Below are 17,706 nucleotides of genomic sequence, written 5' to 3'. Positions count from 1 at the left end.
GCCAAATTGATCCAGTGCCTAAAATAATGTTTTTTTCATTCTATATCTCACTGGCTTCAAGCCTGTATCTTTGTTTTTCTTTGTTTTTCTATTGCTTTCATTGGCTAATTGAGCACTAAGTTATGGTTTGACAAGCCCAGTGCTTTCCTTGAAGTATTAAACGATTGCACTAAATCATCACACACTTCTGTGGCCCAATTATTATTATCCAAAATATATTTGCAATCTCAAAGGGTAAAACGGATGATAGGGTAGAGAACAGCTAATCCTGAAACTTTCCACTGATGCTGAAACTCAGATTACAACACAGTTTCCAAAGAATAATTGCAAAAATGGAAAAACACAACTGTACCACTTAATTTTCACAAATACTTTTAAATTCAGTTTTCAAATGTATGTAGTGCCATTGACCAAAAACTGTCAGAATCAATTTAAGAGAGAGATACTGATTTCAGCCCAACATAATTTACATAATCAAAACCAGCGCTGAGAGGGACTTTAACATTCAAGTGGGCACAGACAAGACAAAAAGAAAATAACATTTGTGTACAATTTTGTTTTCAATAATTTGCCTGTGGCTTAAGGCAGCTTGCTCAAAAACAGATTCAATGTATTATTTAATATAACAAAATAAACTTGACGCCACAGTGGTATTAGTGGGTCTCAGTAAATATGGGAAAGGCTGATCGTTCTAAACATGACTTTTAAGAGTATTCTAAAAGAAAAATCTCCTTGAAGAACATTTGCCCTTTAGTGATTATTAGAATAAGGTTTTGTTTGATCAAAACAAATGTTAAACCAATTACATAACTAGAGTATGACTGTTTTCAGTGTTCTCAGATGTTTTTTTGCTATACACGTTTTTAGAGAAGTGGATCTGCTGACTTGCAGATTGAGCAAAATCCACCCTGTTTATGTTTAACCACAGTGTTGTGGCTTTATTTCTCTCACTGAATGTAACTCTTTCACAACTTAATCTCAAAAGCAACAGCACACACATTTGTACAAACAAACGTTGAAGTTTCTTCTTTATCTCCATGAGCTCACCCATGTTCTTGATCATTTCAATAATTGATACATATATTGAATTCAATCATTAGCTTGAACTCACGATCACTAGACGGACTTGAATGCTATGAATGCCAGCAGGCAGAAATCTGAGTGAAGTTTATACAAGCACCTGTACACCAATAACTCACACATACATCTCTGTATCCTCTTGTGTAATAAGAGAGGGCAATCGATACTGTCACACTGAGAAATCAAACAAAGAGAGAGACGAAAGTGAAATGGACAGACAGATGGGGGAGAAACCAGTTTAAAGTTAATTTGTGCTCCCTCTCTCCTTCTTTCTCATATTGTCTCTTGAAGACTCTCCTCCCCTTCATCTCATCTCACCCCCCCTCTTTCTATTTTGTTCTCATTCGCTCTGCACACCTTCCCTGTAGAGGTCATTTAAAAGACAAGGTTTGGGCCAATCAAACCGAAGTTGTATAGCCCTAGTTGTGGCTGCCTGATTGAGAGTGACATTGACACGATTACGACAGACAAACTAGATTAAGAACGACGTGGCACTCCCTCCCTTTCTCCGTCTACCCTCTGTTCCTCTCCGTCTCCCCTGTTCTCCCTCCTTCCTTGCTCTTGTAGTTTCTTAAGTACACTGTTGTGTTTCGCACAGGCTTTGCCCTCTAACGGCACTCTACAACTCATTGTTACTAATTTTTGCGTCTCCGGAACAAAAACGTCAATGTATGTCCAGACAGTCGGGACGAACCCACTTCCTGTATCCGTACAAAAGGGCAGTGCCAACGCTACACCTCACCCACAGTGCTTCAGGAAAAGCAGTCTCACATTAATCATAGCCACACATTGCCCTGTCAGAAGACTGCACACGTGTTTGCTCTTCTTGTCCTGGCGAAGTTGTGACAATTGAGCCACACTTTTAGGGGTACGTGTGCAGCTGCCAAAATCCACAAAGCAGTCACAGTGCTTGTCAGCAGCAGTAAGCCTTTTACCAGCCAGCAATCTCTTCACCTCACTGATGATAGTGAGGCTCACCACTCACACTTATCCCTCTGCAGGATGACTATCATGTGCAGCAAAGATTCTCTCTTCTCTGGTGTTATGGCATTGTGTATATCCACAGTATAGGAAACATCCTGAGCCTGAAGCGGGTCTATCTGTCTTCTGTTCATCCAAGAGACCTTGCCGAAATTCATGGTACAAGATTAGGCTATGGGCGTGAGAATATGTTGATAGAGTATTGTATCTTGATTAAATATGTTTTGATACTATATTGAAACAAAATACATTATTTCTTGTTAGTTAATATGCAAAGATTACTGTAAGTCAGTCACTACTTTATTTCATTTGCAAGGATATGCGCTTTCTTTATGTGCATACTCTTAAAAGTACTGATATGCTGTTACTGGGTCTCCACTTTTCTGAAAGCTGAAAATACACTTTTTCTTTTGCTTACAATTGAGCAATATATTGATTTAAACCCTGTTTTCTGATACATCTGCAACCCATCCCATTTGCTTTTCTTAGTATGTTTAGATGAAGGGTATCATTTGCTTACAGGCCCTTGGTGATTTTTTCCTCCCATATTCATATCTCACTTTCACTTTGAGAATTTGATATTGGCAATGTACAAGCAGCCCCTCTCCTCCCTTGATTTGAGAGGGAAGTGCGGACAGCACAGTAGAGAAATCTCCTGTTTGTTCTCTGACTCCCAGCCTGGCAGAGGTGACTCTCTGTGGGAAAAGCTGACGGGATGTGACTACTATGAGCAGCTCTCGCTAAGCCATGAAGGCAATGTTTCCTCTCTTTCACATCCTCTCTCTAAAAATGTTATGAGTGTGAAAATATTTCAGAATCAAACATTTCTAACTCTCACTTGTTGTCTCCTTTTCCACAGGCATGGGGTCAAATGGACGAGGAGCTGAACGACCACCTGTCGGTGCATCACTGGTGAGTGAGACAAGCAGAAACTCTGTCATGCTTCTTCCCTTTTATTGACCTAAAGTTTATCATTCTAACAAGTTATTCCAACCAAAACAATCACTGGTTATTTTTTATCCAATTTGAGCAATTGCTGCTTTTTTATTCCACATATGATACAAATATTTGTTGTTTGGCTTTAGTAGGAAGAAAAATATGTAACATTAAACTTTGAGACACAATCATGGCCATGTTTCACAATTTTATGACATTTTATTGACAAAAACATGAATCAAGAATATAATAGATTACATATGAATCATATTAATACCAGGCAGATTATTGGGATGATGACACTAATAACCAGTTGCATCCCTATTCCTATTAATTCAACTATTTGCTTGCAGATCATTTTTGGAGCAATCTGTGCCTGGTTAATGTTTCTTTTATTCTTCCACCAATTATGGTCATGAGAAGAACAAAGTTAACTCTCTCACATCGCCATCACTTGTCATCTTATACATACACACTTTCCCTACAAGTATGTCCGTGTTTCTATTTTGTTTTATGTAATCATTCATTCTTTAGATTTTTGTTTATGTGGTGCATGTATGGATGAACCATGATTTATTTGATGTTTTAATTGATATTGTGCATATGATTCTTTTCTTGTTTATCCTACACTGTGTGTGTGTGTGTGTGTGTGTGTGTGTGTGTGTGTGTGTGTGTGTGTGTGTGTGTGTGTGTGTGTGTGTGTGTGTGTGTGTGTGTGTGTGTGTGTGTGTGTGTGTGTGTGTGTGTGTGTGAAATCTACTATGAGCGGCGAAAGACAATTGCTCGGTCTGATCTAATAAGTGTTCATCTCATTTCTGAGCTTTCTCCTCACCTCCTCCTCTAAACTCTGTTAGTATCGGTGGCCAGATTAGCTTAATGAAGTCCCGGGGAAGTCACTTTCCCTTCACATGTATCTCCACTCTCTCAGTACTTCCTGCACACTCTGCTGGGAGAGGAAGTCAGGAGGGAAACACTCTTTTTTTTAAAAAAACAGTCATCAAGCTATTCAAGTTTTCCTATACATCAACTCAGTGTGCGCCATATAGAGGGTCTCTGAATATAACACAGCTCTTTTGAGTGACATTGATCCCGTGGTGATTGACCCCTGATCTCTGACTCTTCTAGCCGGCCCTCGGGGACCAAACCAATATGCGCCATCAGCCTCTCCCAATCTAATCACTGTTGCACATAATACCACTGAGTGCTATTAACTTGCCATCAGGTTATGGACTAGCTTGGGACAACACACACAATGTATTGTACTGACATATCACAATGATATAAATATAAACACGCTATTAAAGCTACAGTTAAGTTGATATTTCTCTGCTTTTTTAAGGAGAAACAAAGACAGAGGACCACAGATAAATGATGACACCTTAGTAATTATACAGGTACACTTTCCTTGGGGGTAACACGCTTGATCATACATCAGGAGAACATAACTCCAAAAAGAGCTTTCATTGATTTTTCACAAGATAAAAGCAAGAGAACGCCAGTGTTGGTGTCGCTGATATCATTTCTTTCATTCCTACGTTCCTCCTAAACACATAATGTGTGTTTTTATAGCCTAATTCTGAGTTGGTAATCTCTCTCAATGTTCTGAAGTGTCTCCATTAGTGGTTGCATCAGAGGAGTGGTTTTAGTTCCCCTTGAGGGACAGAGAGGAAGAACCCCATTCTGTATCTCCTCAGTGATCCATCTGCGACCAGTCAATACAGAATGATTGACCATGTATTAGCGTTATACTATAAACACACTGCTGTGTATTACACCAACCAATAAGAGTATATCTGGCAGGATCCTACATGGGGGTTCATATCTGTGTTTTAGAAGTGTGTGTGTGTGTGTGTGTGTGTGTGTGTGTGTGTGTGTGTGTGTGTGTGTGTGTGTGTGTGTGTGTGTGTGTGTGTGTGTGTGTGTGTGTGTGTGTGTGTGTGTGTGTGTGTGTGTGTGTGTGTGTGTGTGTGTGTGTGTGTGTGTGTGTGTGTGTGTGTGTGTGTGTGTGTGTGTGTGTGTGTGTGTGTGTGTGTGTGTGTGTGTGTGTGTGTGTGTGGCTGAGTTCTCTTTCATCATGGCCTATCCCCGGGGACAGGAGTCATAGTGGGCATGCACCCTACTCCAGACCCTTCTTTGATAATCTTCCCTAATTGGTCTGAGTCGCAGTCTCATGAGAAAGCTAATTAAAACAAGGTGTTGAAAAATAACAAAATAATTGTGGTTGCGTGCATGTAATATATTTGTGTGTTTGTGCACTCATGCCAATATCTGTGTATATTCACGTGAGACCGCGCTTCAGTGAAGTGGTGATTGTTTACAAAAACATGACTTGTGGTTCGCTCGCCAGTGAACCATCATGTGTTTGTAAGCAAAAGTGTGATTGCATCCTTTTGAGCACTACATGTTGTGTTTTAATTCATACTGTGTTGTTTTTGTTTGTGTGAGATGCATTTCCATATATGTAATACATGCATGTGAATGTATGCATGGGAGTGAGTTGGAGACCAGCAGATTTACTGCAGCCCTGTGACACAGTGATTGAAATTAGCCTTTTATGGGGTTGCATTTCCTTTGTGAGATAAGGCTTTTTAAAGTCAAACATGAGGTCAATCTCCAATGTTTGGTCTCTCAACCATCATTCCTTCACACCTCATATCTGTCCACTTTTAGGTTAATCTCTTCTTGTGACTCTTCGTCACTCTGGTTGTTGCACATTTTATTCATGTTTAAGATTTATGTTCCTTACAATGTTATGTTTGTGTTAAATAGATGCTCTGTGAAGTTGATTCAGCTTTCAGAAAGATGGCAATTGGAGATGTTGAGATATTTTGGAGGCAGCCAAAGATTGTAAGAAAAAGAAAAGGGGAGGGAGAGTCAGAACATCGTCGAGAGACAGTTAGTGAAGAGAGTCAGAGCATCCGAGTGAGGCGCGTTTGCACTGCACCTTTTTGTCATGACAGCCTGTTCAATTTGTTCTCCTCTTCTTCTTCTTCTTCTTTCCCTCCCTCATTTCCTTTTTCCATCACTGGCCATCTCCATTTACTTATTGAGCTGTTCTGTCATTGATCCGTCCATCGACTGGCCCTCTGATCCATCCTCCATCTGTCTACCACTGACAGACTTTTAATTGATGAGAGAGCAGGTCAAATTAAGCAATTAGGCCAAGTGGCGGAAAAAGAGACAGAGCGGCATGTCTTTTTCAGGTAGACACGGGGTGAGGAGGGGGGGAGGTTGTGAGAGTGGGGGAAAAGAGGGAGAGGAAGGGAGGGAGTGAGGCTGTTTTGAAGGATAATGAATGCGGGAGGCATAGGCAGATGCGGAATGTTTACGCTTTTTCATTTTGGAATTTGAATGAATTTTTCATAGCTATTCATAAAAAATCCATCAATATTTCACCTGGGGAGAGTGAAGGAGAAAGAGAGGCAGAGGGAGAGAAAAAAGGACCCTTACGGAATGAGTTGTCATGAAAGTCCATTGAAGCAAACAGAGTTGCTGGAGAAGAAGAGAAAAGAGGGAAGGAGGAGGGATGGAGGGATGTTTATGCCGAGGACACAAACACCTAGATAGGGGAGGTGGCGCAGGGGGAGGGGGGGGTGAGAGGAGGGGATGAGAAGGGGGGCCTACAACGTAAATGTCTGGGTGAGAATGAGAACGACGGCTGGCGTGGTATCTTTCTGAAGGTGTGTGTGTGTGTGTGTGTGTGTGTGTGTGTGTGTGTGTGTGTGTGTGTGTGTGTGTGTGTGTGTGTGTGTGTGTGTGTGTGTGTGTGTGTGTGTGTGTGTGTGTGTGTGTGTGTGTGTGTGTGTGTGTGTGTGTGTGTGTGTGTGTGTGTGTGTGTGTGTGTGTGTGTGTGTGTGTGTGTGTGTTCATGGCATAGTCAGAGACAAAGCCATATCAACCACCCCCTCTAACAGTAACAGCAGGAGTGAGGCTGTGTTAATTTTCACTTTGTCAAACCCCATTATGTGAGAAGAGCGTCTGATCCCCCCCATTAGCATACGGTGGGCCCAGACACCTGCGATGGGATTTCTGGTGACTTATTGCTTTCTTCCCGGGGAGCCGATCTGGGAGTCACAGGATTTGAGGCGAAGAATCAACCAGTGGCTTTTTTTCTTTCTTTCCCTGCCTGTTTGCTGCTCTTTTTTCATTAAAATGTAGATTCACATGTTTTGTTTGCAGGCAATAACCTTGTAAACTCCTAAGTAGTTCATAGATAGAATATATACCAATAATTTATACTCCCAATTATGACAATTTTACACAAATGTTGGTATGACATTTAAGATCGCTTCGGATGGAAACTGTCACAACAACCGGTTGGCGCACAGAGTGTTAATAGTTAGGATTTAACACTCCAATTTCATTGTTAACTCCAACAAGTTGACTTTACTCGAAGGATTTACTTGACCTACAATGCTTATAGTTGTGACAGGTTCATTTCACTAAAACACATTTGTCGGGCCAGGCCTACAACACACCAATTCTTAGATTTTGGATTATTTGTGTACGCTCACTTTTACCCAGGCTCACCATCAGTAGTTGTTTTATTGGGTACTGCATGTGTAAAAAGGTAGGATTTTTTTTTTTTGGATTATTGTATAAATCTGCATTATTTAAAGCTAGGAGTACCTAATTCATTGGTGACTGATTCTATATCTAAGCTTCAACATAATTCGAGTAGTATTCAGAGCTGATCCACTGAGTGATTACTGACTAGTCATGACCCCTGCAGCCTCTTGTTGAACTCTGTCCTCCTCCAGACTGTACCATTAAACCTAGCTGGGGGTAGGTTATGAGGGATGTCATTTGCATGAATTTATGCCAGCAGGAGGGTCAGTCATCTGTCAACAGGTAGTCAATTAAATATCTAATTAAGTGGGGAGGAGTTTGAATAATGTAGAGGTATTGACTGGCCTGGTTGTGAGGGAGGGGTGATGGCTGCGTCTAAATCAGTGCTGCAGCAGACGGGAGGGTGATGTCAACCAGTGAGTGTACAGGCAAACTGTCAAAACACACTGTACACTAGTGTAATGAAGAGAAGGGATAGTTCTTTTTGAAAAATATTAAACTTGTGTTGTGCTGTATTTCCAAAGTCTTGGATCAAACCATGTTGGTTTGCTTTGGTTAGTTGCCACCATGAAAATGATTGTATACACAGAATCAATGCCAAGATCCAAATGGAAACGTAGTGCAGCAGTTCAGGAGTTCAGTATCCTTAGACTGGAAGGCTACTGGGAAACTTTTGTCCAGCTGGCTGAGTATGTTGTGGTAACATTTGTAATTTGGTTCCCTTGGTCCAGTCCAAAAAGCACTCATCCTGTTTTACATTTAAGGTCCAGTTTTTAGTACTCAAACTGGCGTATTACAAAAAACGAAGAGCTGTTGAGAAGAAGACTTGCTAACAAATAGCTAACTCATTAATCGGACAGTTCTAGTGATCATCAGCAAAGTCATGTTGGGAAAGTCGCTGCACTTAACTGCGCAGGGTTAAGTAGGTGCTTTGCATCTACAAACAATCAATTAACAAGTCAACAGTCTTTTCAACCTACTGGGCTGTCATCAAATACCACAGTAAGCAAATACCATGGTAAACTGCAAGCATGTTTATGTGCAACCCACATTACATCTGTGGCACTTCAGTGCTGTCAAGCAGTGGTGTGTTATTATATTACTGCTTTCTTGTTATTGCCTTTTATCTGCCAACACGATGGTTTCTTCATGAAGGCTCATTTTGAGCCATGGCATGAAGATGTAGATTAGTACTTGTGACTGAACCTGCACACTCAAACAATATTTATTCAAACCTGTACAAATACAGGTGGATTACAGCTGTTCAAGAGTCCCAATTAAATCTACATAACAACTGTACATCTCTTTGTCTCTCGTAGTTAGGGGGAATAATATTCGTGCAAACCTTTTCACCTTACCCTGCCTTTTATAACATCAATTAAATGTGTAAAACAACAACGGCAGCAGCCACAACAATGCTAGCACGTTGCCCAGAGCAGGTGCCTCACAACATATTATGCCATGTGTTTTTATCTACGTTAGCAGAGCAACATTTCTATGTGTGTGCTTGGCTTAGTGCCAGTGTTATTGCTTGATTCTGCTCTAAAGTGACCATGACCGCAGATATGTCTCTGTTTATGTTGCGTCACAGTGGTTTAAACACAACTATGCTGTTTTGATGGAAGTGAAACCACAGACGGATAAGGATACAAGCGGCGATAAAATACACTATAATATGATTGCCCTTTTGCAGTCACACAGAAAGGCAGCTATATTCCATGTGTGTCCTTGGTTCATTTAGGTTTCTCTCTGTTAAGGCGTCGCTTTCCAAAAATGTTCGATATGGAAAAGATAGGGATCAGCATTATAGTCCATAACCGTCTGACCAGGCTGGAGAGATGGTGACAACGCCCTCAACTCCATCAGTCACATAGCATACATAGTGTGAGGTCAACATAGTTTAACTTTACAAAGCATAATCAATCCTGAAAGGATCCAATTATTCACTTAACACTGATGCATTTTTGGGAAATTTTGGGGGAAAATATCTGGTCCATAGTCTCACATTTAAAGTAGACAATGCAATAACACCTGTACCCATGGGCTTAATTCACCTTCTCTGTCAATGGGCACCACTGTTCTGTTTTACATGAGTGTGATTACTCAAACAACAGTTTGTATCCAATAGTCAATACTTCATTTTCAAACAAAACCTGTTCAGAGAAGGAACTTAATTACCATCATTCATTTTTGTCATTTAACTAGTTAAGATGGACACGTCAGATGGAGAATGCACAAGATCCATCACGCTGCTGCACACTACATGGAAACAACTGTGTGTTTAAAGTGTTTTGTTCATGTGTGCTCTGTGTTTTGGGGCAGACTGTCTGATGTGCATATGGTGAGCGTGGTGCTGTGGCACAGCTGACTGCCTCTGACATGACACATAGGACAGGGCCTGGGGGAAAAGAGTGGAGAGTCCCTCATTCCTCACACTGTGTTTATAGTCTCCAGTTTTGTTGGTCTGCATTTTTTTGTTTGGTCTTTCTTGTCTATTAGTGTTGATCAGGCCCAATGAATCAGGATTACTCCTACTTCCGTCCTCTTCTGCCCCTCCTATCCCCCCTCCCTTGCCCCTCACCCCCCACTGGCTCCCTCCAGATGTGTTAATCAGTACTCCCTGTTAACACATGATTCACCCCATATGTTTTCTGAACAAGGCCTCCACTTGGGAGCTGAGATTGTGTGTGTGTGTGTGTTCACATGACTGAGTGCAACTTTGATGTGCCTTGTCTCTTATTCTCTCCCTCTTTATTTTCGTGCGTGCGCACACGTGTGTGTGTGCATGTGTGTGAGCCTGAAAATCCACCAGGCTTGCCCGGGCTTTCTCCAAAGGGCTGTTGCTGTCGGCTCAAATCAACCTCCTCTCCCCATGAGTGAACACACTAATCCATTTGTGTATCTGAGTACATGTTGTGTGTGCGTGTGTATGTAAGCATGCTAATCCAGGGGAGGGCCCTGACTAACACCCCATGAAAACACTCCATTCACCAGCAATTAGAGGCAGGGGCCCTGGGCCCTGCACTACACTTCCACTGGGAGAGAGGGAGACAAAGGAGGGGAGGAGAGGAGGAAGATAGGAGGCAACCACAGGGACGAGAGGAGGGGCACAGCTCTGAATGTCTTTGCCATCAGGGACTGGAGGACTGGGAGGAATCTATATCATCATCATCATCAGCAGCTTTTATTTAGAGAGACTCTTGGTCCATTATTACAAGACATACAACACTCAAATATAAATTAAATATATATATATGAAAGAAGAAAGGGACAAATGTCCAAGCCAAGTGTGGAAGTGTGTAAATCAAACAAGTAAAGAGGCTGACCAACAAATAACTTATCTTGTGTGGAGAACCATAATTAATGGATGGTTGATATCTATTCTGAATCCAGACTGACGGTTATCTGGGGGGAGAGACTTGACAGAAACACAGAGTTGGATAGAGTCACGGTTATGACTTAACAGTCTGGGGATGATCTCTGTGGAGCGCGACATCTTTCTTCCATTAGAGAGACAGGATCCATCCCTGCCTCACTCTCTGTTTTCTAGTACCTATCTGAGTGTGCTTGTTTGTGGTGGGGGTTGTTGAAGTTGTTGTCACCCATGTAACCCAGAGTGAACATTCATGTAAAACAATAAATGTACCACAAGGAAACACCAGCACTGGGCACCCGACAACCACAGAAACAACTGCACACTCATTTCTGCTTGTATAGGGTTTTCTAAAGTTATCTGCTACAAAGCACGACTCCCAGTAAAATCAGAACAAAAGGTACAAGTGGTATAGTGGGGAATAAATGTTTTGCTTACTAGTCATTGTTGCATTGCCAAAAAAAAAACATTATTTAAAAACATTCGTGCACCTTAGTGTGTCTTCTAAGAGATGCTAAGATAACAGAAACACAATCCAACCAAGCTTAAAGGTCAAAATCAATAAATCCATCCGGCTCATTGAGCAAAAACAGAATACTTATCAAACCTTGATTTGTGTGTAGTAAAGCATATTATATTGACAGAAAAATGATGTAATTAAATAGGTAAGATGGTGTCGTCATAGCAATGTTTTATTTGCTAATTTTTCATACTCAACCAACCTTTTGACTGGGTAGAAAAGTGCAACTTTTAATTGAACTTCGTGACGTTCTTTGAAATACACTTGCTGCTATAAAGAGCTGCTCATAGCTAGGACTGAGCTAGTTTGTTTTATAGATAACGTGACAAAAATGTACTAGATTTAAGATTTGAATTTATGTTACATTTTGACCAAAGTCATGGCCAAACCAGCATCCACGTGTAACCCTAGTATTTATTTGGGCTATGTATGAAGATAAAGGGGTAACAGTTACGTTTTTGATTACAGTGACGACAATGTGGGAGTCGAACACAGTGGAAAAGAAAAGGTAGGTTGAAGGCCAAACACTGTGTGTAGTTATTTTAAAGAAGGCAAATATAGAGTGAATGATATGAAGCAGAAACATGCAGAATAGATTAGCCAGTAAATAACATACATAGCACATGCTTTATGTTGGCTTGCCTGCACACATTTCACCTTAAGTGCTAATGCATGAAACAAAGGTTTCTGCAAAACATACAGTACTGCTGCGGGAATAAGCACACTCAACTGTTTTCATTAACACGTTGTGGGCAGACACGCAACTGTCCATGCATAACCAGTAATGCAGCATTGCAAGTGGTGCCTTCAAATCATCGCCATGGGCCATAACCTTGAAAACTCCAGTTGAAAAAATGTCCCCTCACTTCTGTATCGCTATTTATGTTGACAGCGCCTTGGCTGCTCTGAACGCTCAATCTATCAAAGCAGTTCTGCCTGTTTCAAAACTGCTTCAGTGGCTCTTAGAGAAACAAAAAAGTGCCTTTAAACATGAATGAAACGGTATTGCTTTTGAACTCTCAGGTCCCTCGCAGTACCCTCCTCCCTCACCCCCCTCCACCCATCCTTTCTCCTCCCTCCCGTCTTTTCTGCCAGCTTTAATTTTTAATGCTTGTTCCTGAATAGGTTTGTAATAAAGAATAGGTACAGTAAGTAGCATAAAATATTGATTTTGTACATTTCCTTATGAATTTTTATTCTGTGGAATGATTAAATGTTTCATATTTTCTGCACTGGGGAAATTTCTGATGAATTCATTGCTGTTTATTGTGTGTGGGCACACAACCGGTGTTCCCAATTTGGGGGGATGAATAATGCAGCCGTTGTCCTGTGTGTGTAGCTGTGTGTGTAATGTATGTGTGTGTTTGCGTTTTCATAATGCTGGGTTCAGGTGTATCAAGCATAAGAGCGAAGTGTGTGTTCGACTTTAGCGGCGGATCCTCTCTCCCCCAGACAAAATAAATCTGAGGTGGGTTGACAGCCAAGGAGGATACAGTGAGTGAATATAAATGTGTGCGTTTCTGTGTGTGTGAGCATGTGATGTTGTGTATGTCTTTGCTTGGGGCTATCTGTGAAGCGATAATTAACACAATGGTATGATTAGCCATGCAGACGAGCGGCCACAGGCTCCCTAAAGACACAGAGGGGAATAAAGATGGGAAAATAAAAATAAGGAAAAGCAGAGATTTCTCTCTGTTTCTACCTTCTGCTACTGTACTTAAACTGGATCTCTCTACGGTCTTCAGGTTATTTTAAAGAATGGCTTTAAATCTATTTACGCCTGCCTGGAGACAGTTAAGTGTCATAACCTCCAGTACACACATGCCAATGCTGCCTCACTTATGCATGCCACATGCACATTACACAACACAGCTCCACAAAACAGAACACAAACATGGCGTAATGAAGCGAAGTAATGCAGATCAGATGCATTCTGCTTTTATTGCTTTAAGCTTTTAAATATAAACTCTTTCAGATACTTGTGAGTATGATCAAATAAGATAATACAAACAAAAGACATTGCTTCTTACGATCACAAACAACTTAATCTCTGACTTCTGAAGGTAAAACTAATATCATAAGAGTGACACATCTCATATAAAGCCTGGACTCGATAGCAAATATCAACTTTTATTGGTTTCAGCAAGAACAGTAATTGCATAATCGTATAAAGATAAAAAAAATAATCTCTTTGATGAAACGCTGGAGGGGGGGGACGGACTTCATTTGTAAGTGAATTGTGAGGCGAGTGCGTTTTGAGGGGACCTTGAGCCTGAGTTTGAACGGGATCGATGCACGTTTGGAAAAGCCAATGGTGATCAATGCGAATGGATTTAGCGAGAGAGCGGGAGCGTCGCAGCACAACAGCGACTGAAGCTGCTGAAATAGACTTTATGAATATTAAACAGCAGGAGGTCGATACCGGGACAGGGCTGCTACAGTCAACACAGGGACACGCTATGGTGGGTTCTGCATTGGTGGTTGCAGAGAGGAAGACTTTTTATTTCTTTTTTTTGCAGGATATCCAGAAATCTCAAACTGGTGTTCAAACAAAGTAATTGACTCTCATAATGAATGTTTTGCCCTGAAAATGAAGTCGCTCCTGAGTTATCCATCACCCAAAGTGTTTCCAAAGTGCCGACACACAAACATTGCAGAGACCCATACCACCCCCCTCAACCCCCCTATTGCTGACAAGCTGAGTGGGGTGATAGGAGAGCGTAGTAAATAAATGAATAAGCAGACAAAGCGTGTTTACAGTACAATGTGACCTCTCTCCTAATATCAACCAGGCTCTCTCTGCACCCCCAACGCATGAACTTGAGGCCCGCTCAAGGGTATACTTGTATAATGATAAGCCGGGTGTGTATGTGTGTGTGCAAGTGTGGGTGAATGAATGACTGAGTGAATAATATACCAGCTATTAGGGAAACAAATTGGGCTGGTGTTACCTTGCTTCAGTTGAGTGTGGGGTGCTGTCACTAATATGTTCTGACATGGTCCCCCAAGACCTGGGGAGGAGTGTGTGTTTGTGTATGTGTGTCTACATGCACACACATGCCTGCATTGATTGTATACCTCTCATAGGGCTGGGTATGGTTTGAAATGTTGTATACCTGTGCTGATATTATTCCTAATATTAGAGGGCTTCACTCGAGAAAAAAATAGGAGGCACAAACCTACCCTAACATGACATGCATAAATTATTTTTTATAAAAGAGCCTGCTTTCAAAATACCCGAGTAGAATTCGACCCCATCATAAATTGTCAAAAAGATCACGGTAGCAGCGTGATGGGCCCAAAATTAACAAGCGGCCATGTTAGCAGTATGTTACATTCTTCCTGCACTTTACACACTTTGGCTCATACAGAACATTTTGTTTAGACAAAAACACACCTATTACTTGTTGTAGTTACAATCCCCTGGGTCCTGTGTCGGTCTTAGATAATCAGATCCAAGAGGACCCTGATGAGATTCTTCTCCTACATGAGTTTTTTTTATTTACTGTATTTAAACAAAGAAGTTAACAATCTTGAATGTTACATTTTGTCTAAACCAAAGCAGTGTGTAGTGTTATAGAGGCCAACTTCTGGTACTTGACCTTTTTAAAGTTTCAGTTCATACAAAACATACTAAGGTTCAATACCAGCTCTACCGCTTTTTACTGTGAATACACATATTTTTTCCGTATTTGATAGATTTTTACCAGTAGACGTGCATCAACACACAGGCTTACACATCCGCTGACACTCCCCTGTGCCACTCATTGATGAGTTAATGTTGTCAGTGTTTGCCCTGGCCTCTTCACTGTTGGCCTTTAATCCCAGATCTGAGTCCAGGGAGCTGAGGCACCGGTGTTCTCCCTGTAAAACCCCTGAAGCTGAAGCAGAACTAGCTACAGGGCATCCAGCCAACTTAAGATCTAAGGCATTGCAATCCATTAGCTTGAAAAATAACATTGACGACCAATTTTGTGCATGGAACCGAGCTACTGTTCCATTCCCATTCCCATTATTTCTGGTGCTGATACTCTCAGTCTTTCACTATATTAGATAGGGATGCACGATAGTGGTTTTTTGAAACCGATACGATAACTTCCTGCTTCTCAAGACTGATACCGATAACCGATAATAATATAATATATATATATATATATATATATATATATTAAATGTACCTTTAGTTTTTGCACACCTGGTGGTAAAAAAAGACTAGTAGTGAGCAAATGACATGAGCATTACTACTATGAACAAAACAAAGCCAAGAACAGTTTTGACTCTTCAAAGTGACCATATTTATTTTTATTTTTAGTTTAGCAGCGCAGGCGTCTTCGTACGCTTTTAACACACCATCGTAGCGATGGCGATGTTTCAGGTGACTAATCAGGTTGGAAGTATTACAGTATAAGTTGTTGCCTTTTTCCCTCCTCGTGGAACTTCTGCATTGCATTTGTTAATACAAATAGCAAGCGAACTATCTAACTCTGAAACTTTGAAATAGTCCCATACTACCAACGACATGTTTGTTTACTGTCCTGGCTTCACGGCCGCACACCATTTACGTCACAGCCAGGTATGAGTTAGGGAGCGCTGGATTTGTGACAAACTCCCCTCTTCCTAAACCACTAATACCAGAGTACTGGCAAAACGGGAGGAGCCGAGTGAAAAACAAGCGCCCCTCATCCCAATCCACCCACACCGCAGTATTCTTTTCACCCAAAAATATATTGTATATTATCGGGGCTATTAATACTTTTATCGGGTTTATCGGGATGACGTCATAATTCCTAATATCGGACCGATAATTATCGGGCCGATAATTATCCTGCACCACTAATATTAGAGTCAACGGTCAAAGTTCATGTTTCTGGCTAATCACACACACGGAGGACTCTGCACCACTGCAGTAAACACACATCTCTTGTGGCCATTCACAGCTGCTTTACATGAACTAATACTGTGTGTGTGTGTGTGTGTGTGTGTGTGTGTGTGTGTGTGTGTGTGTGTGTGTGTGTGTGTGTGTGTGTGTGTGTGTGTGTGTGTGTGTGTGTGTGTGTGTGTGTGTGTGTGTGTTTATGTAGTTTGATGTACTCGTGTATTTTTGTTGTTTGCCATGCTTCCCTTATTGACCTGTCAACAACGCTACATACACTTTTAAGCACAACAGATGTCAATACAAACACACATTACATTGATTACTTGTAGCACATCTTCCAAATGGTCTACCCAGCCGAGGAGATCTGAAGACTCCCCGGGGAGCAGACAAAAAGGATTGAAGGAGTTAAGAAAGAAAACAGATTGGAGGAAATTAAACCCTTAATGCAAATGGGGAAACTAATTGTCTAAATGTAAGCGAGTAATTTGGCAGCTTAAACCAAGACACTGTTTTTTGTGATTTAGTTTACACCTGGAAAGCTTCTTCCAACACTTTCTTTCTCTGTATTTTAGAGCGCTGTGTTGGTGTGTGAACCTGTGAGGTGCTCTAAACCTGCTTGGTTTGAGTAGTCTCTTTTCCCTGTGAGTGTGTGTGCTGTTGTGTGTGTGTATGCTGGTGTGTGTGTGTGTCTATCTGAGAAGTCCAAGGCCGCCTGTGCATGGTGTGGAGATCAATGTTACCGTTCTGGCTTTTAGATGGAGGGAGCTGTCAGAGCTGAATTAGATGTTAAATCTTTTGGACAAAATGTATTGTGTTCAGAATTTATCATGTGATGTTTCCAGCCCACTGATGTATGTTGTAGTGGGTTTGTGTGAGTGTGTATGTGCAAGTGTGTGATGCTGCAAAGGTCCAGTCAGGATGTACTGTCTCAGGGTAAAGTGGCTGTCTGGGAAAACATGATAGATTCTTGTCATGGTTCTTACACTGTGGTAACTTTCTACAGTTCTTTTTTTCTCCCGCTCTCTTTATTTTTCCCCTCACTGCCTTCTCTTGACGTATTTCTGTCCTTTTCAAATCAACCACAGGATAGAGCTAGCTTTATCCATCCTTCTGTTTTCCTCTCTGCATGTCTCTCTCCCAGGCAGTCCTCCAGGGCAGTCATGTTTCATATATCTGTCTTCCTTCAAACTGTATATCTTAGACCAAACGTATAACCCATTCATCTCTGCTCTTGTGGCCATGGCTCTCCACCATTTCTTCCTCTTTATCCATCACTTTTCACCCCATCACTCCCACTGCTCCGCGTGCACACGCGCCAGTATGTCTGTCTACTGATTATGGAGCTGAGTGTCTGGATAACTGCAATTTATC

General features: G+C 41.3%; 1 protein-coding gene across 10 annotated transcripts in view; it reads left to right on the top strand.

The window, feature by feature from the left end:
• The window catches only part of LOC307036399 (uncharacterized protein), a 192,632-nt gene that overhangs the window by 97,024 nt on the left and 77,902 nt on the right, over positions 1-17,706 (top strand). For 7 of the 10 annotated variants that reach the window (XM_079676673.1, XM_079676672.1, XM_079676670.1 and 4 more), the window contains exons 5-6: positions 2,921-2,973; positions 11,928-11,967. In XM_079676673.1, coding sequence (XP_079532799.1) covers positions 2,921-2,973; positions 11,928-11,967 — 93 coding nt within the window. The remainder of the gene's footprint in view (positions 1-2,920; positions 2,974-11,927; positions 11,968-17,706) is intronic. The other 3 variants (XM_079676669.1, XM_079676671.1, XM_079676667.1) reach the window with 1 other exon arrangement.

Source organism: Notothenia rossii (assembly GCF_949606895.1).
Source record: "Notothenia rossii genome assembly, chromosome: 4".
NCBI classification, from domain to species: domain Eukaryota; kingdom Metazoa; phylum Chordata; class Actinopteri; order Perciformes; family Nototheniidae; genus Notothenia; species Notothenia rossii.
Note: the sequence above shows the minus strand (reverse complement) of the source record. Positions and strands in the feature narration are given on the sequence as shown.